Source organism: Callorhinchus milii, unplaced genomic scaffold (assembly GCF_018977255.1).
Source record: "Callorhinchus milii isolate IMCB2004 unplaced genomic scaffold, IMCB_Cmil_1.0 Scaffold5, whole genome shotgun sequence".
NCBI lineage: Eukaryota > Metazoa > Chordata > Chondrichthyes > Chimaeriformes > Callorhinchidae > Callorhinchus > Callorhinchus milii.
Window position 1 is genome coordinate 46499347 of NW_024704746.1, and position 27229 is coordinate 46526575.

At 41.3% G+C, this 27229-nt stretch overlaps 1 protein-coding gene across 2 annotated transcripts in view; it reads left to right on the forward strand.

Annotated features, from left to right (window-relative positions):
* Positions 1–27229, forward strand: part of wnk1b (WNK lysine deficient protein kinase 1b) — a 102878-nt gene that overhangs the window by 41531 nt on the left and 34118 nt on the right. For both annotated transcript variants that reach the window (XM_042335025.1, XM_007894706.2), the window contains exons 5-15: positions 9546–9634; positions 10338–10557; positions 10823–11183; positions 12226–12416; positions 17787–17891; positions 18162–18200; positions 19086–19220; positions 21452–21736; positions 22476–22549; positions 22962–23121; positions 26655–26771. In XM_042335025.1, the coding sequence (XP_042190959.1) occupies positions 9546–9634; positions 10338–10557; positions 10823–11183; positions 12226–12416; positions 17787–17891; positions 18162–18200; positions 19086–19220; positions 21452–21736; positions 22476–22549; positions 22962–23121; positions 26655–26771 (1776 nt within the window). The remainder of the gene's footprint in view (positions 1–9545; positions 9635–10337; positions 10558–10822; positions 11184–12225; positions 12417–17786; positions 17892–18161; positions 18201–19085; positions 19221–21451; positions 21737–22475; positions 22550–22961; positions 23122–26654; positions 26772–27229) is intronic.

Here is a 27229-nt window from a genome sequence, read left to right on the forward strand (position 1 = left end):
TACTGTTTACATTAGTTTCTTTGAAAAATCCTCAGTTAGGATCTGCATGTTTTCCTGTAACTCCACTTGAGAGGTGGTTTGCCAGAATCAGTCACCTTCATTCTGTAGGCAACTTTCATTGTTTAGTTCTTCAGTTTTTAAAAGACTGATGAATATGTTCCCTGAGAATGATTCAGGTTGACTTGGTTCAATCTGCAATCTGAAGGAAGTGAAAATTGGAGTTTGAATGGAAGAGAATCTGTGTTTTATCACTGAGCTTTCGTGAAGTTGTCTTTACATTTCTGGATTCTTAGTAAGTCCCTAAAATGAATAGGCATTAAGCCACATTAGTTCATTCAGGAATAATGGTTGCTGACAATATTGGAGAATTACTTCCCATTACAAATGAAGTTGTGCAGTAGATGTCATGTTGAACTAGCCTCAGCCTGAGTTTACTGTTCAGTATTCTGTGTGATAGTGCCAAATAGAATGATATGAACAAAACGCAAAATACTGCAGATGCTGGAATTGAAAAGAAAAACAGAAGTCGCTGGGAACACTCAGCAGGTCAGGCAGCAACTATGGAGAAAGGAAAGTGAGTCAGTGTTTCGGTTCCATGACTGTTCATCAGAGCTGGGGCATGTTGGGAGGGAGGGAGAGGCTTTTAAGTGCTAACAGAGAGGGGAGGGGAGAGGTAGGCAAGGAAGACAAAGGAGAAAATATCCTCTACCCCATTTTCTCCTCTAAACAATGATAACTTGGTATTTGTATTTATTTTATTTCTAGTCTTGTAGTTTAAAATATTGCAAATTGTAAAGTGGATACTGTGAGTAAGTTGATTTTCTACAGGTAGAATTGAAGAATTGAACAAGTGATTTTGTTGCCAATCTTCAATATAAAATGGAAAGTCGTGCTTGGCAAGATTCCATTTATATCGGTAGGCACTGGGAAATGTTTTACTTAGTATATATGCCTCCTGATATTCATCTCTAAAGATTTCATGAAAAACACTGCAAAATGTGGATATGTTTGTAAAGCTATTGAAAAAGTTTTGTCCTTGAGTTCATTGTTAGTACGGTGACTCAAATGCCTTTTGAACTATTTGCACTGCTGAATTTTATCATTACTTTAATTTGATTTTGGAAGAGTGATAACAGATATTTAATTAAGAGTGTTTTCATTTATCAATAACGGGTCTTATGTTCAAGCAATGTGGGAACCTTCTATCATCGAGGACTTTCATATTTACATTTTTGGAATTGATGGTGTATTAAATTCTCCAAGCATAGTACAAACAACATTTCTTTCACCAAAGTTGTTTTGAGAAGGTGTTAATGGATATATTGAGAAGATGAAGAGATTAAATTGAAGTTTCTCACTGGCCTCTGTACTGTCGTTCAATACTTTATGACCTAACTTTATTGCCTTTTAAATTTTTAAAAAAACTCTTCCCCTCGTATACACCAAATCGTACTAAGTGTATTTTTGCCTAAAATGTGATGATACAATACAAAATTACATTTATAAAGTGCCTTTCATGTCAGGAGTACGTCCCAAGGCACTGAACAGTCAGGGATTAGGACCCGAGTGGGGTAGGGGTTGGGGTCAGGGAGGGTGGAGGGTAGGAGTCTGGCTGAAGAAACAACCAAGGATGATATTTTATTTCTTTGATTTATGTTCTTCATCATGAAGGCATTTAGTGGAGTGATCTTGAAGAAGCGTTCTCAGCCAGACAGTAACCTGCTTCACTACATAACAGTGGAAGTTGAATCTGTGCCACCTCAGTAATAAGCATAATTCGCTATTCAGTCCACCTTCTCATGCATTTTGTTCCGTTTGAAACTAATGGTGACCAAATCCCTGGCTCATTAATTACAACATCTCAATCCTAGGGGCAAAATAGTCAACTGACCTTAATGTTTTTGCTCCATCTTAGTGAACCCTAAACATGAGGGCGATTGTTATTATTGATGAATGGAGTTCTTTAGTGTGGTGAATTGACTGAACTGATTACTTATGTTGTTTATAATGACATTTTCAAAAACTTTGGTTTGGGATACAAGTGCTAAAAAATTGCACAACTGTTATTTCCTCAAGTTCAAGGAGACTATTGCAATCCAAAGTTAATTAGTTTGAAGGACAATAACATTCATATAAAGTGTTTGGTATTTTCCTTGAAATGGCTTCAAGTAGGTACAATTACTGCCTTGAGGAAAAGCTTTTTAACGAGAGTGCAATACTTCAGAGGTTAACAACCAGTGAGACAGAAAATGCCGCATTTTAAATCTGTATTTTTCCAAACAGCCTGTTGGAACAATTTGTTACAGTGAGGTATAACGATGAAAAAGATATATTAGAAGGAAGTTATGGTTTCATAGAGGTGACCAGAACCTGGTTAAAATTAAAGCCTCTTGTTAAATTGTACAAGGATTTTATGTACTTAGATGTCAGTAAACAAGAGGTGTTTTAATCCTGAAGGAGTTATTATGCTGCATAGCTGCACTTTAACTTTTCTGTTCTTTAAAAAAAAATGTGCTTACCACAGCATGAATGTGAATGAATGTTGGAATATTTGTAATCGACAAATGTTACGCATTTATTTTGTGAAAGCCAAATCTTGAGGCTCTGCAGCTGTGAGATGTGAGCAGTCAAAAGACTGCATTTTGAAAAAAAAGGGCATCTCATTTGACAGCGGCCTTTGATTTTCATTTGCATCAAAATTATCTTTGCCAACGGTGTAATTTTGAGCATCAAGAGTGAAGTTTATAGGTAACTTCTCTCAACACCCCATTCCCCATCCAGCTGTTTTTGCTTTGAATTGTGAATTTCAGTTCCAATATAATTGAATTTTTAAAAAATATTCAGTGCATTCTCAGATCTTATCCATGACAATAGGTCTCAAATAAGTTGTAAATTCTTATCTTGCACTTCTCAAGAAAGGGGTTTAATGCAATTCCTCTTTGGAGCAGATTGCTTTTTCTATCTGAATGGGATTTTCCATATGGAACGACAAAACAGGAATCTTTATCAAAATATTTCTACCTGTGAAGTATCTCTTTTGTTTTCACTTTTCTCTCTCCAACTATAAGATTCAAATGGGTTCAACACTATAAATTGGAGAAACTTGTTCTAAGAGCGAAAGAATCCAGTTGTTCCACTGGTTGCTCTGCTGGACTATGCTCTTCACTGAAACCTTTGATAAATACGGTATACAATTCAGTCTTGTATCAGATTTTCGAAGATTTTTTATTTGAGCAGGTACTGTGAAATCCACAATATGTCTTGCAACAATGATGTGTGTGTCTGTTTTTAAGGCTTTAAGGAAAAAATCAGTAAACACGTTTTTACTGATACAATAGTACAAAGCAGTTTCAGCTGATTTTTCTGGTTGATACTCATTGTTTAAACTCAGTCTTCTGAAAGTGTTTTCATAAACACAGCATATAGACAACAAAGGATCTTGCTCCTTATTGCAACACTGGCTTGGAAATGTTCCCTTGGAGCAAATAACAGTATTAGTGCACAACAGTATCAGAGAACAGTACTCCCAACAACTGGAAGGACAAAACAGGAGTCTTTATCAAACAATTTGATACCGACAATTTAGATTTAATGCCTACTACCATATTTCCATTCATTCCAATCAGGTGTATTACAGCCAGTCTTGTGAACTGTTAATTATTCCAGATTGTCCATGGTGTATTGTCTGCTGTTTTCATCTATTTGAATTGAAAAGTTGAAATTGATTTAACATGGACTCTTTTGGATTTTTCACTTTTTCTCCTCAACATTTCTGGTGACCAGCTTTGGGTTGAATTTGAAGTTCATTCTGCTGTTATCTTCAACTGGAACTGCAGAAATAGTTCCAAATTGTTTACAAAAATCTTCATGTGTTGACTTGCACTGGCCTTCTTCATGTCCCCCGCTTAATCCACACCACCATCAGTGGATGAGCTTTCCGCTATTCTGCCCCCACTCTCTGGAACTCCATCCTGGACTGCTCCATCTCGCCCCCATTGTCCTAGCCTTCAAAACCCAGCTTATTACCCATCTTTTCGGCAGCACTGCCCCCCCCCCCCCCCCCCCAACAGCGGGCTTCCAGTCACATGTGCAAAGTGTTTCAGGTGCCCTCCTTATCTGAAAGGTACTGAATGTAAGTTGTTGAGTACTGTTCTCTGACACTGTTGTGTGCTGGTACCATTATCTGCTTCTAGGGAACATTTCCAAGCCAATGTTGCAATTAGGAGCAAGAATCTTTGCTGCCTATCACAACTCCAATGAAGCACAGCAACTCAGCATGCACCAGGGACTGAACTCAAATCTTTTATTGGCTGCAATTGTGCCAAATAACTGCAGTGAAATGTAATGGGTTTGTTTATGCCAAACCCAAATTGTTAACAGCACCAAGTGAAATGATGTGGTCAAATTACCCATTTGCTTGATCATTTCTGCTTGGATTATGGTTAATTTTGGAAAAGAATATAGTGATTTAAGTTTAAGCAGATCATCGTGAGTTTATGTATCAGCACTGTGGTTGATTAAAGTTAAAGCCAAGGTGGACTTACTGAAAATTGCATTGGAATCTATTAAATGTCAGTTCACTGTCCCCTTTCACTGTCTCGGGCTACCAACCTCCCTATCAACTTGCCCGCTCCCTCCGTTCATCAGGCTCCGACCTGCTCCATGTCTCCCACTCGACCCCACCCTACCATCGGTGGCCGGGCTTTCAGCCTCTCTGCCCCCACACTCTGGAACTCCATCCCACGGTCCCTTCACCTCGCTTCCTCCCTTGCCTCCTTCAAGGCTGGTCTCAAGATCCTTCTTCGACTGTGCCTTTGGTCTCCCTTCCACCTCTCTGCCTTCCCTCACACCACCTACACCACCCCTCCCCCATGCTCGGGCCCCGAGACCTGACTGTTCAGCACTTTGGGACGTCCTACCGACGTTAAAGGCGCTCTATAAATGTAATTTTGTTGTTTGTTGCTGTTGTTGGGCTTCTGTGACTTGATATTTTGCTGCAAATACAGTGAATCTGTATTTGTCCAAGAAATTGTGGAGAAATGTTATAGCTGTTAGAAACATTGTAAGTATATCCTCAGATTTACCAAAAGTGGAATTAATTTCAAGCCTAACTTTTGAGTCTTTAATTTTACTAAAGATACTTGGGTAGAGTACATTTTAAAGAAATGTTTGACAGATGTGGATTTTTAGAAGTAACTTCTTCACTCTTTAGCTCTGAAATTGAAAGAAGTGTACAAACACAAGTGTGTTGATATTAATGCTAAATTTGAACTGGATGCAAATTTTAGGGAAAAAATTGTAGTGAAAGATTTTACCAAAAAAACTGTCCTTCGATAAATTATTAAAATGTTAATATTACATATGATCAGAGATGCCAAGTCAATCGTTTATGTAATTTTGAACTCCATCCCACGGTCCCTTCACCTCGCTTCCTCCCTTGCCTCACACCACATACACCACCCCTCCCCCAGGCTGTTCTCCAGGAACAGTTTGGTTCAAAGATTCCTTTTTGGAGCGTCGATTATGAACGTAAGCAGAAGTTGGGATACTTTTTGTGGGCATGATAAATCATTAAAATATTTTAAAGCCTTCGCCTTGCTTCCTCCCGGTCTCAAAACCTTTCTCTTTGACCGTGCCTTCAGCTCCCCTCTCGACTCTCTTCCCCCTCCTCGCTCCCTCCCTTCCCTCCCCTCACCCTGACCATTTCCCCCCTCCTTGCTCCCTCCCTTCCCTCCCCTCACCCTGACCATTTCCCCCCTCCTCGCTCCCTCCCCTCACCCTGACCATTTCCCCCCTGCTCGGGTCATGACCCAACTGTGCAGCGCCTTGGGACGTCCTCCTGACGTGAAAGGCGCTTTATAAATGTAATCTTGTTGTTGTTGTTGTTGTTGTTGTTAAATGACTTGCAGAAGTGAAAATCACGTATTTTATGGTGCTTAGCAGCACTTCATAGCAAACATCATTGGGCTGATGCTTCACTTTGATAACTTGTTACTTAAACCAATCAACAATTTAGGGAAAGAAAGCTCTTCCCGCACTGAATTTGTCACATGAAATGAAACGTGTTTTTTTTCTACTAAAGTAATTTATTTTTGCCAAGTTTCTTGCCAATTATTCCCTTTAATCCTTGGGATAGAGAGGTCTGTACCAGAAATGATCAAGATTAAACCAGTTGCATTACAGCGAACCATAATGGGAATTTGAACCTGTTTGTTCAAACAATGTGACTTTATTGCTAATCACATTTTGCTGAGAAGTTCCTTTATGCACTTTCTCCTTAGAGAGGTAAAATTGTTTTGTGGGTTAACTATTTTTGCAAAAATTATAAGAAAGTCTGAGAGAATTGGTGTTAGTTAATGGGGGAAATTATTCTTGAAACCTATTGGATCTTTGTGAAAATCTAATTGTATGATCTTGTGCAAGGACACAGCCCGAGGGAATGAAATGCATTGTAATTGCTAATGAAATCTGATCACATGACGTGACGATCTTGAAGGAGGTGTAGAGAACTGTAATTGGCTGGATAAATGGTGGATTTGTGCTGTTCAGTGTTTTGAACAGGCAGAGCAGGTCGACTTAAGACTGGGCTTTAAAAATGGCTTGGTGGGAAGATAGAGATTGACACCAGTAGCAGCAAATTTGGCAATCATGGGCTTTGCTGTCTTTCTGTGGTCCGTCTTGTCAAAGTGCACCCAAGTTAGATGTTAGATATCACCTGTTCTCAAATGGATTCTGAGACGAGAGAGAAATGCCCGATGTTTGTTATTATCAATTCCCATTGCTGCTGCTGCTCCCATCAAAATGATCATGTTCATGTCAAAGAGGTGAGTAATGGATCCGTTGCTGAAGTTTGTGAAGTAATTGAACTCAATTTTAAATTTAATTTTGGCTTTTAATTTGTGATAAATGTTTGACACTATTCAGTAGTCATAGATTTCTGTGTCTTGTAAATTGGTGTATTTCAAAAGGCATTTTTATACATGTTTGGGTTGATAATTGTATTCAATCAGGCTGATCCAGTGTGGCATATGAATTTTATTGCAAAAATTAAAAAAATTTATTGTTTAAAGAAGAGAAAATAATAATAATACCAAATTCAGGAATGTTAAGGCATTTGTCAGCTGAATTGAGAATTTTGCTTTCAGCATTGAGCATGGACATTTTGTAAAACAAGGTTCTAAATATTTTGGGGAAAAAGTGGCAATACAATTTAAAATATCAAGAAAAACAGATATTTGTCAACTTTCTTCGTAATGTAGATTGGGAGGGGAGGAGGAGAGAGAAAGATAAGAGAAAGTTGTTTGAAACTGCATCTCTGATTTCACCTTCTCTGACTAATGTTTCAGGTTCTTGTGCACCTTGAGTGTACAGAGTTAATGTTAATATTTGGTTCTAATTTACGGGCAAGAACCAAACTGAATTGCACAAGAAATGAAGTAAATGTTCAAAAATTGTACCACTATTTATGGAATATATTATGGTTAGATGTTTGAGAAAAGATATTTCTATGACCCATAATTTATGTTTTGGTACATTGGATCAATATTTTCTTTTGAGGAGACATTTGAATTTCCTTTCACTGTAGACGTTCCCTGAGGATTGCAAGTTCATCGCTTAACAGTCTCGTTGTCAGTGTTCAACACACCAGCCCAAGAAGTGATAATGCATCAATTCTAAATCCTGTTGAGTGACAAACTAGAAAAAGTAGAAATTGCTAAAATATGGCTTTAAGGGATCTTTTGGACAACTGATCCATATAATGAGATCTCAATGTTTGTAAATTTAAGATGTGTTAAATCTAATAGTACACATTTTTATACACATGCTGTGGATGGTGAACAGTCTACGGCTAAGATAGAAAGGGGTATTGACCTTATAAGGGTAGCTTCTCTTGTGTTGACACAGCAAGGTAACCTGCTGGATTATTTAAGACTGATGATTATATTGTTGGGCTCAGGAATAATTGTTTATTCTTTGCTATTAAATTATTGAAATACTTTAATACTTTGGCAAGTTGTAAAAATATAATTCAAATTTTTTTGAAAGGCCTCATTAATCCAAGACATCAATAATACAGCATGCCTCACTCCACTTGCCTCCCTGTGCACTGTTCAACTTCAAAATTACTGTCACAAAACATAACTTATTAGAAAAAGTAGGTTGAGGTGAAAGCAAGATTTTTAAATTGCATTGGCAAAAGGAATTCAGCATAGACGAATAGGTGGAGGTAACTTCCATGTATGTATGGGTCCTCATTGGAACAAATTTAGGGCAATTTTCGGGTATTTGCCATTGTGCATCTATCCTGGTGAGATTAAATTCCTTTCTTGTTAAATATTTACATAGTTTGCATCACACACCCTGATTTGGATACTGTAGCTCAGTGGTTAGAGCACTCGCTTTGCAACGAGAGACCTGGGTTCGATTCCCGGCAGGGTGAAACCTTGGGCAAGTTTCCTTACTCCACACGCCTGATAATAATCCCTCAAAAAAAACCAATAATAAATTGGTCATTTCAATCCACGACTGTTTGTGGGACACCGTGCAATTGGCTGCTGCATTTTGCCCACAAATATACAGTCAATTCACTTTACAGTCTATTCTGTGAAGCGCTTTGAGACTTCTAGAAGATGTGAAAAGCGCTATATCAAATGCAAGGATTATTATTATTATTAATTTCAAAGATGCAGTATTTCTCAATTTGGAGCTATCTTGTAACTGAAAGGCTTGTCTGCAGCTCAAAATCCCTTTAAAGTAGACACAACAGCTTATCCTGGTCAGTAACGTCAACCGAGTGACAAGGTAGACTAGCAAGCAGATTCCAAATCCTGGGAACCCAAAATTCTTTTGCTAAAGATACTAAGTATTTATCATTAAAATTTGGGTGGGCTACTTCATATAGAATACTGCCCCATGGTCTTTCTCCTATGAAGAATGCAAATAGAGTTGAATCCCTGATTGTAGAAGACCAAACTAATACGAGGGAGTAAGTGCAAGGTTGTAATCTGGTATCTGTTTACAAGTTCATTTTATGTATCTTGATTTGATTATTGACCCATAACTTTTGTCAAATGTGTTCTGAGTATTTAAGGAATAAAGTTTTTTTTACAAACCATAAATTGCAATTATAGACATCTGCTTCAAGTTGTGCCTCTGTTTCTGAGCTGTAAATACAAACAGCAGAAAAATGATTAGATTCAATTAAATTACAAAAATGAACTTGGTATATAATAAGAATACTCACTATCGAGTTATGCAGTGAGTTTATTAAAATAATTTGGGTGAAATTTAAAAAGGGTAACTTGCAATGATTATAACCTAAATCTTAAAAGGCAATTTTAAAAAAAATATTGAACCATAGTTCAATCCAAGTGCCTCTTATCCAATGTTAAAAATAGCAGGTGTGGTTGATGTACTTTGCCAATTATACATTGTCTCATACATCTATAACAAATTTGTGATAATGTACTAATTATCTTACTGCCAACCAGTAATGTTTGCTTCTGAGTTGGGCCTGCAAGTCTGAATTTTCTTCTGTTTTTCAGGGTGTTAAGCCAGCTAGCTTTGACAAAGTCGCAATCCCTGAAGTTAAAGAAATAATTGAAGGCTGTATCCGGCAGAATAAAGATGAACGGTAAATGCTTAGTTTATTGCAGGAAGAAAAACTATAGGAATTCAAAACTAACTTAGAAAACAGAATGTTTGAAATGAGTAATAAGGATCCATTTGTTGGCTAATGTCACCAGTATACAGAACCTGTTTTGTATTTATTCCCATATGAATTTCTGTAATTTCATGGCTGTCAATGTAATGTTAGAAGGAAAGTTTAGACTGTGTTCAATCTTCATTTAAAACAAATGTTTATTTTGCCATCCCAAGTATGTTCGTGCAATTATGTGCTGTTTGTTGATGATTACTCCCATCTATTCTCCCCGCCTGCCCACCCATATTGTTTTGCACAAGCGTTAAATTCTATCTTCAACAGGGCTGTAAACTGAACTGATTTTTTTTGTGCAAGTTTGTTGAGAAAAATCACCGTTGCGCCTCTTTCATTGCACTTCCAACAATCAGCCATAACAATAAGCTGCTTTGCCATGCCTGCATTCTTTCAGTTGGGTAATATCGTGACAGAAAGTAACAGGAACTTTTATTCCTTAACCTGAGTTAATATTGCAAGTGGAGAAAGCCTACTGCCGAGATCAACCCATTCTTTACCATTAAGGTCCGAAAGATAATTTAAAATTTTTAAAATCACCTTAAAAATTTGGAAAGAACCAATAAGAAATGATTTATTTTCTTTCAATCTTACTGATGTGCTGTATTGAAATGGGTTTTAGGTATGCCATCAAAGACCTTTTGAGCCACGCCTTCTTTCAGGAAGAGACTGGTGTGCGTGTAGAATTGGCAGAAGAAGATGACGGTGAAAAACTTGCAATTAAACTATGGTTGCGAATTGAAGACATTAAGAAGCTTAAAGGAAAATACAAAGATAATGAAGCCATAGAATTCTTGTTTGACCTGGAAAGAGATGTTCCGGAGGATGTAGCACAGGAAATGGTAAGAAATGTAGTTCATCAAAATGGATTTGGAATGGTAGAGATGTAACTTGCAGCTTGGAAGCTATTGCTGCCCAAACTGTCTTTGTGTAGAGTACAGTAAATTTCAGTACAGTAGTTTGTCCATTCTCTTGTAAGACGGGAAAACCTCCATAAGACCCTTGCTAAGAAAAATATTTTGTCATTCTTCATTTTTAATTCCAGTATTACCTGAATTGAAAATTCTGTAACGATCCAGATTTTGACAGAACTATTCTTTGTTGAAGGTGGAATCTGGATTTGTGAGTGAAGGAGATCACAAAACCATGGCCAAAGCTATCAAAGATCGGGTGTCTTTGATCAAACGGAAACGGGAGCAACGTCAGTTGGTGAGGGAAAAGCAAGAGAAGAAGAAGCTGGAGGAGCAGCGAGAGCAGCAGAAGAAATCTGATCAACTACAGCAGCAAAAATCACAGCAAGGAGCCAGTGTATCTCAAACTGGGGTGGGAGTTGCTCATTCTTCCCAGTTGCCTGCCACTGCTGTCCCTTCTGCACTCCCCGGAACCCTTCCAACCCAAGTTGAGCCGGAAGAGCCTGAAGCAGATCAGCACCGACTGCAGTACCATCCATCTGGAAACTCAGCTGCATGTAGGTTACTTTTCAATCTTCATGAAAAGCAGTTTGCATTTATTGATTTAATAAATAACCCCTTAATTTGGACAGAATATTGTCACGGATCTGAGCTATGTATAGTTCAGAAACAATAGTTCAGAGCAATAATTAATCTTTGTCCTGTTCCGTTTTATTTCTAGTTGACAGGTTTACCAGTTGCCGTTTTTTCTTGAATTGTGAGCAGGTTCTTAGAGAATGATGAAAGCCCAATTTGTGCTGGCAATTTCTCATGCAGAGAGCTCCTGATCATGACTTATGGGCGAGTATATAGGACGATTACCTGCATATTGGAGAAGCTATCCCACTGCCATGTTCTGTACTACTCGGTATATTCTGAGTTGTACGTTGAATGAATGGGGAACAATGTTGGATCACCAACCTACCGTCGAGTCAAGGGTTCCAGTATTTAGTGCAGTTCTAAAACATGAAATTGCATTTGGAAATAAATAGCCCACATATATTGATGTTAATGAGCAATATGTTCCCAAAAACTGAACACCCATTATTCCCATTAAAAATACCCCTTAAACAAAATAATGTGCTTTGATGTTTGGGCCCCAAAATGTTAAGACTTCACACAAAATCGTATTGCAAATTAGAATTTGACCATGTTGTAGAAGGTTGGTTATCAAGGTGGTCTGTAGTCTTGAGCCAACAGAAACATTTTGTGTTGGTTGATAATGTTAAGACTAGTACAGAGGGGGTGAAATCTTTCTGGTTTAACTTCCATAACCAATAATTTGCAGCAGCATTTATAATCATTGCATTTATAGTGTCTTGACACACTTGATTGGAATAGAACAGAAGAAAGTGTTACAAAATGTAATTTGGATAACAATAATCCTTACATTTAATATAGCGCCTTATCGCGTCTTCTAGACGTTTCAAAACGCTTCACAGAATATACTGTAAAGTGTATATTTGGCTATATTTTGTGGGCGGAAGGTGATTGCTTTATTCGTATTAGCTTTCTGAAAAGAGAAATTTGAATGGTATTTTCCCTTTTGCTTTTACCTAGCTGATGGCACCTTTGACAGTGGCCAGAGTTCATCTGGATTTTCAGAATCACATGGTAGTCAAACTGTTTCCTATGGTTCTGCTCAAGAACAGCACATTCCATCGAGCCAGGTCCCTGCATACAGCCCACCACATGTCCAGGCGGCAGTGGTGCAGCAGCAACAAACACTTGGCTATCAACAGCCTGTTGGGGTAAGTTGACTGGGCAGGTTGTGTCTCATTTAAACATTAATAAAGCCATGACACCCCATTGGGGAGCTCTTTTTGTGAGCTGCAGCTGTGTGTATTCATGTTACAGAGAAACACACATATCCAGATGCTTGACAAATTTAATTTTTTAAACTTCATATCAGAAGAACTATTTTGGAAAAGCTTACTATCCTGAAGGTAAACTTAATTCTGTATAAAATAGTTTAAAGCAGTTGCGTTTGTTTCAGAAATAAATTTTATTTGAAATGGCCCATTAAACAGATGGAGTTTGAAGTGATTTCTGCAACTTTTAAAGTAACAAATATGACACGTTTTAGTTTTCATTCCAACGTTTCTTAACAATAACACATGGTGAGGAATAGGAAGCTATTTTTTCACTTTCATACCTGAAGCTTGTTGGAATTGCCTTTTGTACTGGTGACTTTGGAAGGAGATTTTTTTTATGAGAGTGAAGTTTGGGCACAAACACTACAGGACAGCTGTGGCTCGAGGTGTGATTTATTTCGGATAATGGTTGTGTGATTTTGTTTTCATACATGGATGTCCTTTAAAACTTGTTCTGGAATGCATCACTTGAGCAAGTGTTTATTTCAATACATCAAAAGTTTTGCAACAATCCTGACTTGGCTTCAAATTTACATTTGCACGTTTTCGCAGAGTGATTGGAAGAAAAAGAGGCCAAGGTACAGTCAAACAATGTGTGACTATATAAGGTACCGGAAGGTGGACAATTATCCTAATGTCATATTACTATGGATCAATCATTGCTTGTAGGTTTGATGGTGTTTAGCCTTACTCCATCACTGTGTGAAAACATGACATGCTTGTGGCATGTTAAGTCATTTTAATTAATTGTACAATGATGCGCCTGACATCATTTTTGTTGGCATCTATTTTGCTGCTGAGCATAAAATAATTTTCATGCAAAGTGCAAACCACGCTGTAACCCTTGCATTATTTTACTTTTGTAATTGCACACTTTTGTCAGCTATAGTTCTCAGCATTTGTAGGCTGCTTGCTGTTCTTCTGTCCAAGAAGCATCTATTGGATTTTTTGTTTCCTTGATCGGTCTTGGATTCTGTCTGCTGGCCAATGGTAAACCTAAAGGATAACACCTGCAGGGATCTCTTTTAGTATGACTGACACTTGAATGGTTAAAGAAAAATAACCACTTCATCTCCAAGAACATGAGCAGAATTAGCTTCCTCCATATATCCTGTGAAGCTAAACATCTTGTGGATACATGGAGTTCAAGTTGTAGCGAACTCGCTCTTTCATTTCTTAATTTCTTTCATTTGAAGGAAATTTGCATGATTATGAAATTGTTAGAAACTCATTTCATTTCCCTTCAGTTGCCATTGACAAGATGCCATTGGTGAGCACCATCATACGTGTCCTAGCATGTCTTATCTATGTGTACATGTTGCTGTCCAGTTTACTGTGCGTCAGTCATATGTGTTGGTGCTTATTCCTTTTTTTTATTTTTTCTTCAGCCTCGACGAGGTCGTAGCATGTCCGTTTGTGTTCCCCACCTTTCCGACATCCCTGATTTACCCTGCATTCCCAGAACACCCTCCACTCCGCCACCAGTTTTCTCTCCACCTCTCTCCCCCCATGTTCGGACTGTTCCTGAAGAAACTTTTGCAGAAAAACTTTCAAAAGCATTGGAAAGCGTCCTGCCTATGCACTCAGCTCTTCCACGCAAACAGCGCCGCTCCAGTCTCCCGTGTATTAGTTTCAACCCTGTATGTTACACGGGACTCATGAGGATAAGTTGTCATTAAATAAAACTGTTATGGGCACCAGGTTTTACTGTCAGGACACCAGAGTTGTTTTTATAAACTACTAATTTGGCTCATAAAATACATATTTTTTTTATTTTTGCGACGGAGGCGTTTATGTGAACAGCAATATAGAATGTTTTGAATTAATTGGACAATTAACATGAAAATATAAACAGATAACTTAAAAAATACTAACTTTCAACAAGTTTGTTGCATGTGCCAATGTTAAGTGGTACAGAGGACTTGTGTTTGAGTACATTAAAGTTTAGAGAATGAAATGTAGAGCAAACTAGTTCTCAAAGTTGCGTATTAAACCAGCTACGTGTGCTTAGCTGTTTTTACAAATATCTGAAAGTGTTACTTGCTCTGATAGCTTGTTGGAGAAGCTTGGCATTTATAAGGAATAGTGAAGTTGCTTTAGTGTCGGGAAGAAAGAATGTCAGATGCGCAACCTGGCAAGAGCCAAGATGCTAATACTGGCTATTTTATTTCAGATAATACCATCAGCAGAGATGTTGATGCAGTTAACAACATTAGCCAAGATGGCTTGAATCTGACTTAACTAGAACTTATAATAATCCTTGATATAGCGCTTTTCATGTCTTCTAGACGTGTCAAAGTCCTTCGCAGAATATACTATAAAGTGGATTGATTGTATATTTGTGAGCGAAATTCGGCAGCCAATTGCGCACAGCAATGTCCCGCAAACAGTTGTGGATTGAGTAACCAAATTATTATTGTTTTTTGAAGATTATTATCCATGGAAAAGCGATCGGCCAATCGACTAACAATTGGGTTCCTACTTATTGCTAGGTAAACATAGGAGTGTGGAGTAAGGAAACTTGCCCAACATTTTGTCCTACCGGGGATAGAACCTAGTTCTCTCGCTTGCGAGGCGAGTGTTCTAAGTACAGACTGAGTCTGTAGTTCAGTCATACATCTCAGTCTATATGACTGAGCTACAGAACTCTTCAGTCATTTTGAGGTCAAATATTACAGTCCGCCAAATGAAAAATATGTTGACCAAATAGGTGATGATTAATTCTGATAATGAAATGATTCGTGGCCACAGAAATGCATGTTTTCTTTTTTAAACTGGGGGGGGGATTAAGTTTAATAGATTTCCAAGGATGCACTTCAGTCAATTGCAACAATCTGAACTTTGTTGAGGTCCGGTTTTAGGGGAAAGCATTCAAGTAAAATCATCTCTTCATTCATGCAATGCCTTTATGATATAAACAGCATGCATAAATGTAAAAACCTGTGCCCAAAGTTCTATTTAATGCCTTAGTCAATTCTGTAATTTTTTTCCTTTTAAATGTGTTGTATGTTTGTCTGACATAGTCAGTAACTTCATTCTATCATGTCATTCATAGTGTTGTCCAAGCAACAGCTAGTGTGTGATGCATTTTTAATTTCTCTACTCTTATGAGATTTTTATCTTGTTCATGTTAATGCAGTCCCCATCACTGGTGCATCCTTGTGGGGGAGCTCCATCACAACCAGACGCAGTATCTTACTCAACTATTCCTGAGAGACAATTTTCTTTCTCTCCACCACCAAGTGTTCCGCTGAAAATTGTGAATTCTCAACGCCGCAAAAGTACTTCCGTCCTGGAAGCCCACACTTGGCATTTTCAGCCCATGTTCAGGACCGTAGGCCAGAATGTTGTTTCCGCTGGTGATTTTTCTAATCGGACTGTTGAAGGACTGACAACTCAAAATTTGAATACCCATAGGTCTACCAGCGAACCAGTGCACATACAAGCTCAGTTGCCAGAACATGTCCACGCATCCACTGAAGGGAGTTCTAGATTTGGTCAATCTGAAGAAATTCCACTCTTCGTAACTCACCCAATGATGTATCCAGTCAGTGTGCATTTGCAGCAAAATCTGCAGGACTCATATGAGGTTGCCAAGTATAGCAACCTTCAACAAGGATTAGCATTGTACCAAATTCCTAAAGAATTAAACCTTCAGCAACACATTTATTCTCAGCCCATGGGTTGTGAGATTCCCCTGAATAGTCAGACGTTTCTTCCCTGCCAGATGCAAAATATGATGGGTCAGCTGGTACCTCAGTTAGTAAAGGTGACGTCTCACACATTGCCTGCTCAAGTTTCAAGCCTACCTGCTCATCTCCAACTGTCGCAGGAGCCAGGTCAACATATGAAGTTAGAGCCTCAGACGGCTTTGATACCAACTAAAGTATTTTTACCATTGCAGGAAGATAGAGATGCTCAAAGTGATCTTGCATCTGCAGGTCTTTTCACAAAAAGTGGTGTGACTCTGGATACTGTTCCGCATATCTCTCGTTCTGCACCAGCTATACTTGCACAGATAAATGAAGGCAGAACTGGATCTATATTTGACTTCCAAATCCCTGCAGTGCAAGTGGAAGGCAGTAGCATTCAGCCCCCTATTCCAACATCCCAGAGAATTTACAGGAGTCGGAGGAGTTCTATGGATTTAAACTTGGAGGATGCACAAGGGACTGGAATGTATTGTAGACTCCAGCCAGTAACCGAAGAACAGGTGGTTTATTTCAGCTCTGATCATTTGATACCACCAGATAGTATGCTACTGCACAAACAATCACTCTCACAAGAGGTTTCTCAGAATCTCAGTCCACAATGTTCCAGTGACTCTGGTCAGTCCACATCTTCAGAGACAAGAGGGTTGCAGTCTCCTCCCCCTGTGGGTTCAGGAACATCCAATTCCAGTGTGTCAGTTCTTAGTGAGCAACAACAGGTTTTCCAGGAAAATGGCACATACAGTGAAATGATGTGGGGTATGCCAGTTCCACTAGGTGCACCACCGACCATATTGTTTCAGACCACCACTGAGCCAGTTCTGACAGCTTCACGGACAGGAACAGCTGGCTTGTATCTCCAGGTTATGGAAGGATCCTGGTCTCAACCGTCTTCAACCCAGCAGAACGTGCTACTAGATTACAGTTCTGCAGACTTACAGAGCCCACATTTGGTACTTGCATTTCAGGTGTTCACGCTTTATGCTGAAAACTATCTGAAGGATGTAGTATTTATAACGGCAGCTCTTACTCCTGGATAATTGCATTCAGACTACAAAATAATAGTTTGTGTTTCATTTTGCTTCACTCCATAGCGTGCATAAATCAGTTATTTGGGTAAATGTACTGAGCTTTGTAGCTTAGAGACTCCATAGAATTTACAAATTTTTTTTCAGTACGACAAAAGGTTGTAATTTTAGTAAGATGGTTAAATTTAATCAAGAACTTCATTTGGTATTTATCTAATGAAATCTATCTGCGCAATGAAATTAGTTTTTTTTTAAAAAAAGCACTTCACTTTTTTAAACTATGCTAGTTACTGCAATTCTACATGTATTGCAGCCATTTGGGTGTCAGTTATTGATGGCTGATTTATGAACATACGCAGCCATTGACTCAAATCTTAACATCAGTTTCAATTGAAGTCTTGTATAATTCCATATTGTGCTCCACTTCAATGGGACTGTGATGTCTGTGCTTTTAATTTGCTTATTAATGTGCTTATTAATGAATTTCTATACTTTTAACTACCAAACAGGCCCAAATGCAGAGTCAGCCACCTCCAACCAGTCTTCCTCTGGGCGTGACATCTCAACAAGTCTCTTCACAGCCTCCAGGAATTTCCACGCAACAGATGAATCAGGTAATGTTGCTCTGTTTCTGTCAGTGTCGTGAGCCTGAAATTAAGCCCTGTGCAGCAGCTGTTATGGGCAACACATCTCCAGGTATTGCAGCTGAGTCGCCAATGAAGAATTCCAGGCGAGATAAATTGAGGGAAATGAGAATTGGTTGTGTGGCTTTTGAATTTTGTATTCTTCTTGATACATAATTCCCCCTTAGTTTATAAATGGATTGATGGGATTGTCTTTTAGATGGTGCTGTATCTCACACTTGTTATGTTTGTTTCTTGTAGTTTGGCAGTTGTTACTACACCCCAGCGTATCTTCCACAGGTAGAGAATTTCATTCTTATTTGAATAGTGTTTTTTTTTCCTTTTTTGTTGTGTATACACAGCCTTTACTGCTTTATTTTGGGCTGAGCAGCACAGAATCCATGCTTAAAATTCAGGGTTTTTTTTGTCTTTGATTGGAGGAAGTGACAAAGATGCTTGGTGAGCATGAATGTTTACTGTTCTTTGAAAGTGACTAGGGCTGAGATTGCAGTGTGTCTATTAGTTGCAGGAATGTCTATTTAGATCAGGTGGTCTCAACAGGCTCACACTTTTCTTGGTAAGTACCATGTTGTAGCCAGATCATGTAGATACTGTGTCTAGATTTCCAATCGATTGTTTAAAATGTGCCCAAGAAAGGAACCTTATTGAGTCATAAACTGAAACATTAACTTTCCCAAAATTGGCTCTTGTGAAATTTTTTCACAACAACGCCTCAGTAAATTTTGACTGTGTCCAGGGATTATCTGTATTGATGCAGTGTACTTAGTACATGTTTGGAGGGAAACAAGGATGTTCAGTTGACTTGGTGTCTCAATCATCTTGACAACTTCATGTTAAGAAGCACTGGCAAAGGCCTGGGAGGAGCCTGCCTATTTGGCCTCTCGACCAGTGTTTTTAATAAATGCTGCAAGCAGTTGCAATAAGTTGTCTGTCACTTGTTTTTTTTTAACCAGGCATACAGTAAAATTAGTTGTGCAAACACTGTGAAAGGGAGGAAGCATGGGGGTATTTTGGATTTTAAAAAAATTAAGATAACATTGATGTTTAAGACTTCTCATTCCAGTAAAGGCGTTGGATCTGAACCAGTGAACACAGCTGAATCCTGGTGTTTTTTTTGCATATGTAATGAATAATACATTGTGTTTTGTTCTCTTCCCGTCCCAGGTAGTACAGCAAACACATCAACCCGGACAATACCCGCATCAAATGACGATATCTAGTGGGTCCATCCCAGGTCAACCAATTCCTCAATCCCAGGTCCAAATGCACGCTACTCAGCAGGGTGCTCCTTTAACACAGGTATGACAAGACGTTATTGGAGCAAGGTTCCTCTGCAATTTGATTGAGGAATAAGCTGTTTTGTAGCTTATAATGTGGAGCATATTCATCAGCTGCTTACCATGGAATCATTTGCTCTATCCAACTGCTGTGCATTGCCTTTCAGTTGCCAGAAAAATCGTAAAATAAATTGGGAGAAATTTGAAAATGAAGTCTTCATGTGGGACTTGCTGTTCGAGAACCAAATCAACAAAATTCAAGTTCCTTTCGTTACATGAGTTTAAGCTATACAATTTGGGTATTGAAAAGAGCGTTCCTCTGTACCTAGCATGAGTTATAGATATTTTCAGAGGGCAAGGTTTCCAAAACAGATGCCAGAAACTGAAAAAAAAGTTCTGACGGATCAGTCCCAGCGCTTAAATTCCACATCTTAATGAAGACATAATTTACAACAAAGATTATTCACAACTGTTTGCATTTATTTGTAGGACTAAGGCAACAACAACAACAAAATTATATTTGTATAGCACCTTTCACGTCGGGAGGATGTTCCAAGGCACTGGAGGGTCAGTGTTTCGGACCTGAGCTGGGGATTGGCATTGGTGAGGGTGGAGGGCAGGGGGGAAGGAGGGTGATTGAAAGCATAGTCGAAGAGATGGGTCTTGAAGGAGGCAATGGAGGGTGCAAGGTGGAGGGAATGCGGGATGGATTTCCAGAGGGTGGGGGCAGAGTGGCTGAAGGCCTGCCCACCAATGGTGGGGCGGGCGAGGTGGGGGGCAGGAAACAGCTGGACCCCGCTGAGCGGAGGGAGCGGGCAGGTTGGTAGGGGGTTAGGAGGTTGCAGAGGTAGGGGGGGAGCGAGGCCATGGAGCGCTTTGAAGGTGAGGACCAGAATCATGAACTGTATCCTCTGTGTGATGGGAAGCCAGTGGAGTCGGGATCTGGATAATCTGCAGCCTATGGAGGGAGGAGTTGGGGAGGCCGACAAGCAGAAAGTTTGCTTAATCAAACCTGGATGTCTTGAATGGGTGTAAGAGGGTCTCAGCGGTCTGTGGTGTGAGACAATGGTGGAGCTGGGTGATGTTGCGGAGGTGCAGGAAGGCAGAGCGGGTCATGGCACGGATGTGGGGTAGAAAGGATAGTTGAGGGTCAAACAAGATGCCAAGGTTCCGGCCTGGCTCAGTGAGGTGGAATGTGCATCCTTGGATGGAGATGCTATCAGTGCCTGAGGTGTGGAGGCGTTGATGGGAGCCAATCAGGACAGGAGGCAAGGCAGATAACTTTCCAACAGTTTGCTATTGAAACATGCACAATATAGGCTTGCAAATCATTTTGAATTTTTTGTTCTATACTATTTGCTGCTTCTGGTTAAGGATGTTTCTGCTGATAGTTAATCACTACATTATCCCTTAAATAGTAAATGCTACTTTTTAATATAAAATGCCGTGTCCTTTAAATTAACCTTCACTCCTTTCTACCTCTTTTGCATGCTGGCTGCTTGCATGTTCAGCAGCTGTGTACTAGTGGTCTGAATGCTCCATCTCCTCTTACCTCACCAAGCTCTGAGCATCTACAGTTTGTCTTGCAGGCTGCACACGTTTCTCTCCTTCAGGTACTTGTAAAGCAACTTTCTGCATAAATGTGCTTTTATTTGCCCTTTTCTTTTAAAAGTCAAATACATTTTCTCCTGCCCTTCGAATATTATCTGTTTGTACTGGTAGGTAAGTATTCTTGACAGCCTTGTGAAGATTTGCACATCTATTTGAATATGTTGATTGGTCACTTAGTTGGAGCAGCTTAAATGAACTTCATTCTGTGATAAACCAAACACTATATTGTATTTGTGAGGTAATCATGTTAATCTGAGAATGATGAGCAACACCCTGATAAATTATGGAGAATACTTAAGTAACTCCAGGTGGCCTTCTCTTTATAATCTAATTGATGATGTAGTTAAAATCAATTAAGTGGAAGCAATGCATTCTATGATTTCTGGAGAATTAATGACAGTCCTCCATGTTGACTATTGAATGAAAGCTTTGAATTGTATGGTGTTGCTCAAATACTCAGTAATGAATCGTTTCGGCTCACAGAAATTCAATACAAACTTAAGTGTATTGGAATATATTTTAGAAAGCTTGTACACATTTTTATTAAAAAAAACAGAAACCAGAAAAAATGGGATGTTGGTTAAGAAATTTATATACAACATTCATCACATTGTTTATCCTTTATCTCCTTTTCTTCAACAGAATTATCCCACACAGTTGGCAGGGAGTGGTCCAAGTCCTGCAAAGTCTTCTGTGGGTGTTCAATTTGCCGTGGTTTCTCCGCCCCTTCCAGTTTCCACAGACATATCTCAGCCAATTTCACAACCAACACATCACCTTGTTGGCCCAACTCCCACAGGAGTAACACAGTCATATGGGGAACCAACAACAATGAGCCATACAACTGTACAGGCAATAATGTCCCAGCCAAGTGTCAGCACTGCTCAGCAGAATCAGACAGGGTTACAGACACAAGTGGTCCAAGAGGTACGAATTAGGATGCTCTTTTGGATTTGGGGTTTAAGATAATTTGTAGCATTACAAAAAGGAGTTTTAATCTGCATTTAAGATGGGCACTGATGATGGGTTTAAAAGTGAAAAACATTGACATTGTTCATCTTTGTGGGGGCAAAATCTGAATTAGGAATATTAGTGTGATAGACAATGTGAGAAAAGTTATATTACAGGCAATGAGCCTCAACACACTAAACTGAAATGCTGCAGCAGTAATGCCTTCATTAAAGTTTCAATAATAATGGCTCTGTGAGATCAAAACCTCAACAGGGAAAAAATCAATTTGCTGAATCATTAGATTTTTTTGTGGCAGTGAATGCCATAAGATTGAATATACTGTACTGATGGAATGGAACAAAAATAATTTTTGTGGGAGGTTTGGACAATAGGACAATAGTCAAGCGACTGGAATGTTAAGAATACTCTTGCATTGCAACATGAGTGGACGAAAAATGTCACTCAGCAAAATGGTCTCATGTAGTGAAAAGTTCTTGAGGGGAAAGGGATCTTAATTTTTTTTCTCCTTTATTCCCCCCTCCCCATTGAATTTGTTCATAGAGGGGGCAAAACTAATGATGAGTCCCCTGAATTCACTTGCAGAAAAATGCTTTGCACATTTGGGGAAAGAAAGAGAAGTGTGACCATAACGTTTTGTGGATGGACTTCCTTCTAATTTTGATACATTCTGTACCAAATACTGTTCTATTTTCAGATGACTCAAATCCCGTCACAGATCTTGCCTGCAGAACACTTGTCACTAAACCAGTTGTGCTCATCTGTGGACAGGTAATTGATTTATGTTTGCTCCATTTTAGTTCAGTTACTTTTGACATAAGTCAGGAAATTACTGTAAGGAATCATTTTAGCTCAACAGCAACAACAAGATTTCATTTATAGAGCGCCTTTCACGTCGGGAGGACGTCCCAAGGTGCTGGACAGTTGGGTCAGGACCCGAGCAGGGGGGAAATGGTTAGGGGGAAGGGAGGGAGCGAGGAGGGGGTAGAGAGTCGAGAGGGGAGCTGAAGGCATGGTCAAAGAGAAAGGTCTTGAGACCGGCCTTGAAGGAGGAAAGGGAGGAAGCAAGGCGAAGGCACTGGGGGATGGAGGTCCAGAGCCTACAGTGCTACATCAGCATTTCTGAGCCATTGCCAATATCTAATAAATGCTTAGAGTTCAAATGTTGTTTGATGATTCACAGTGCTCACTCTGATGTTGCATCTGGGATGAGTGATGGAAATGAAGGCTTTCCAACAAGTGGAAGACATGAAGGAAGATCTACAAAACGGCATTGTCGAAAATCTGTAAGGAGTCGATCACGGCATGAAAAAATGGCCAGACCCAAATTGAGAATTCTTAATGTAAGTATGCACTTTTTAGTTCAATCATGATTACACAGTAAAGCTTAATATTTTGATTGTTGTGTTTCAGCCTAACATGATAATAGTCCTTGCATTTGATATAGCACCTTACCACATCTTCGAGACATTCCAAAGCGTTTCACAGAATATACTAAGAAGTGAATTGACTATATTTAATAGGCGAACATGATGGACAGTGTAGTTTCCGCCGCAGTAGTGTAGTTCCACTAATCTGCCATCTCTCGTCTCAGCGTGCGCATCTTGGCTGCTGCCCCCGACCCGAGCTGGCCCTCCCTCAAAATGCCCCCCTCCCTGTAACTCACCCGCTTTGTCCTGCTCTCTTTCCGCCCTCCCTGCCTCCTATCTCTGCTTGACCCCCACCCCCACTGCCTCCCTCTGCTCCAGCCTGGGAATTCTTTGCCGGGTTCATCGTGATACTCAGCGTTGGCTGTCCAGCAGCAGCCACACCGACTGCTCCATTCCCCATTACCGCCGCAAGCCACCCCGGACCCTGACCCCGGGGGGGGCTAACCTCTCATCCGCATCCCCACCCTTCCTGCCAATCAGTCTACTACCCGCTCCTACACATCCCCCTACCAACTGTCCACTCCGCATTGGCCTTCAAAACGTCTGCTCCATCTGCAATAAGACCCTGGCCATCAATATTCTCATCCTAGATGAGAACATTGATATTATGGCCCTCACGGAAACCTGGATCATGCCAGGTGACACCTTCCCCCTCACTGCGGCCACATCACCCGGCGGTGCTGTGACCCTCATCTCCAGGGCGTCACTTGCCCTAACCCCCTATTCCACTGGCTTGTTCCCCTCTTTTGAACAGCTTACCCTTTGCCATCCCTCCCATCTCTCACTAAAAATTCTCCTAATTTACTGCCCCAAATCCTCCCCTACCTTCATCTCTGAAATTTCCACCCTTCTAGCTTCCCACTGCCTTTGTTCCGACTGCCTCATCATCTTAGGGGACTTCAACCACCACTTCACCACCTCTTGCTCCACCTCCTCAGACTTCTCTCTCAATCTCTTCCTCTAAATCCACTCTGCCACCCATGTTCACGGCCACCCGCTTGACCTGGTGATCACCCGGAGCCTCAGCATCTCGGATGTCACCATCACCGACAAGGCCATCTCTGACCACCATTTCATCTCCCTCAACTCCTATATCCCTCTCCCCACTACCTCCAAACCTACCACCATCTCCTATTGCCCGTGGAAGAAGATCTCCCCGCAATCCCTCTCCGTTGCCCTGGAATCCTCCCCCTCTGGCCCACCTCCCACACCAACCCATCCTCTCCTCTCCACCACACTCGACCCCCTCACCTCCCGATCTGCCTCCTATTCCTGATCCTCACCCTGGTTCACCAGCCACCTCTGCTCGCTCAAGGACCGGGTGCGGGCTGCTGAACGCACCTGGCTTAAGTCCGGCCTAACGGTCCACTGGCACATCTGGTTGGACCACATGAAAACCTACTGCTCTGCTCTCGCATCAGTCAAATCATCCTTCTATTCCAGGTTACTTCTGGAGGTGAAGGGCAACCCCAGGCTTCTGTTCTCCACCACTAACCGGCTCCTCCGCCCTCCCCGCCACGCCTCGCAGAATCTTTCCTCTGACTCACTGCGAGAAAATGCTGGACTTCCTCGAGTTCAAAATCGAGGGAATCCGCTCAGCTGCCACTGCCCTCCCAAATTCTACCCCCTCCTTACCCCTCCTTACCCCCCCCCCCCACCCGCACTCCGACCACTACCCATCCCTCCTTCCACACCTTTGAATCTGTCATCCCCTCCTCTATCATCACCACCATATCCTCCATGAAGCCCACCACCTGCTCCCTGGACCCCATCCTCACCCCTCTACTTAAATCCTAGCTCCACCTCCTTGCCCCACTACTCACTGACATCATCAACCTCTCCCTGTCATCTGGCACTGTTCCTAACCTCCTCAAAACAGCCACTATCACCCCCACCTTCAAGAAACCTTCCCTCAACCCAACACAGCTATCCAGCTACCGGCCCATTTCCAACCTCCCTTTTCTGTCCAAGGTCCTTGAGAGAGCCGTTGCCTGCCAGCTTCGTTCTTTCCTCTCCTCCCACTCCCTCCATGAGCCCCTCCAATCGGGTTTCCGTGCTGCCCACAGCATGGAAACTGCTCTGGCCAAGGTCACAAATGACATACTGATCATGTGTGACCAGGGCTCCCTCTGCCTCCTCAACCTCTCTGCCGCTTTTGACACTGTGGACCATTCAATCGTCCTCCACTGTCTCTCCTCCCATCTTAACCTCCAAGATTCTGTCCTTGACTGATTCAGGTCCTATCTTTCACACCGCCTCCACTTCGTCTCAGCTAACGGCTTCTCCTCCAGCCCCCGCACCATCTCATGCGGCGTTCCTCAGGGCTCTGTTCTCGGTCCCCTCCTCTTCACCCTCTAAATGCTCCCCCTTGGTGACATCATCCGCAGACATGGGTTAAATTTCCACATGTATGCGGATGACACCCAACTCTATCTCTCTGCCTCCACCCTCAACTTCAGGACTACTGGCGTCCTGACTGACTGCCTGTTCGACATCAAGTCCTGGACGAGGGGCAACATTCTCCAACTCAACATCAGCAAGACAGAGGCCCTCCTGATTGGCTTGTGTCAGCGTCTCCGCACCTTGGGTGCTGGCAGCTTCAGCATCCACGGCTGCGCACTCAACCTCACTAAGCCAGTCATGCACTTGGGTGTCTTGTTTATCCCTGAACTGTCCTTTCTCCCCCACATCCGCGTCATGACCGGCACTGCCTACCACCACCTCCGCAACATTGCCAGACTCCGCCACTGCCTCACCCCTCAGGCTGCCGAAACCCTCACCCACGCATTCGCTACATCAAGGCCTGATTATGAAAACTCCCTCCTTATCGGCCTTCCCAACTTTTCCCTTCACAAGCTGCAGATCATCCAAAACTCTGCAGCTCGTGTACTCTCACGCACCAGGCTCCGTGACCCCATCACTCCCACCCTCGCCCAACTCCACTGGCTCCCCGTCCCTCAGAGGATCGAATTCAAGATACTCGTCCTCACTTTCAAAGCCATCCATGGCTTTGCCCCCTCCTACCTCTCTGACATGCTGAATCCCTCCCAACCTGCCCCCTCCCTCCGTTCAACGGGCTCTGGTCTGCTCCATGTCTTCCGCCAGACCTGCCCTACAATCGGTGACCGGGCTTCCAGCCTCTCTGTCCCCACGCTCCGGAACTCCATCCCACAGTCCCTTCACCTCGCTTCCTCCCTTGCCTCCTTCAAGGCCAGTCTCAAGACCCTCCTCTTTGATCGTGCCTTCGGACGCCCTCCCATCTCTCTGCCTTCCCTCCCCCATGCTCGGGTCCTGACCTCTGACTGTCCAGCACCCTGGAAAGTCCTCCCGATGTGAAAGGCGCTCCATAAATCTTGTTGTTGGTTGACTGCATAAATGTGACAGCTTTTTAACAAATGTTTTTCTATGTGCTGCGCTGATTTTAAATAGTGTACTTTTTTTNAAAGGTCTCAAACAAAGGAGATCGGGTTGTGGAATGTCAGTTGGAAACGCACAATCGAAAAATGGTTACTTTTAAATTTGATTTGGATGGTGACAATCCCGTGGAGATAGCAATTATTATGGTGAGTGAAGATAACTGAAATGGATTGAGGAATAAAAGTGGTGTTTTTAAATGAAGCACAAATACTGTAATTCAGCTCATCTTCAATTGCAAATTTTGTGTATTGTTTTCTTGGGAAAGGTGAGAAATTATGTTATATAATTTTTTTTATATAATATCTTTCTCCCTCAACTCCAGGACCACTGCTGTCCTGACAGACTGCCTGTCGGACATCAAGTCCTGGATAAGGGCAAATTTCCTACAGTTGAATGTGAGCAAGACTGAGGCCCTCCTGATTGGCTCGCGCCAGCGCCTCTGCACCTCAGGCTCTGGCAGCATCAACATCCATGGTTGCAAGCCAAACTCCGTGACCCCATCTCCCCCATTCTCGCCCGATTCCATTGGCTCCCTATCCTTCAGAGGATCCAGTTCAAGATCCTAGTCCTCACCTACAAAGCCCTCCATGGCCTCGCCCCACCC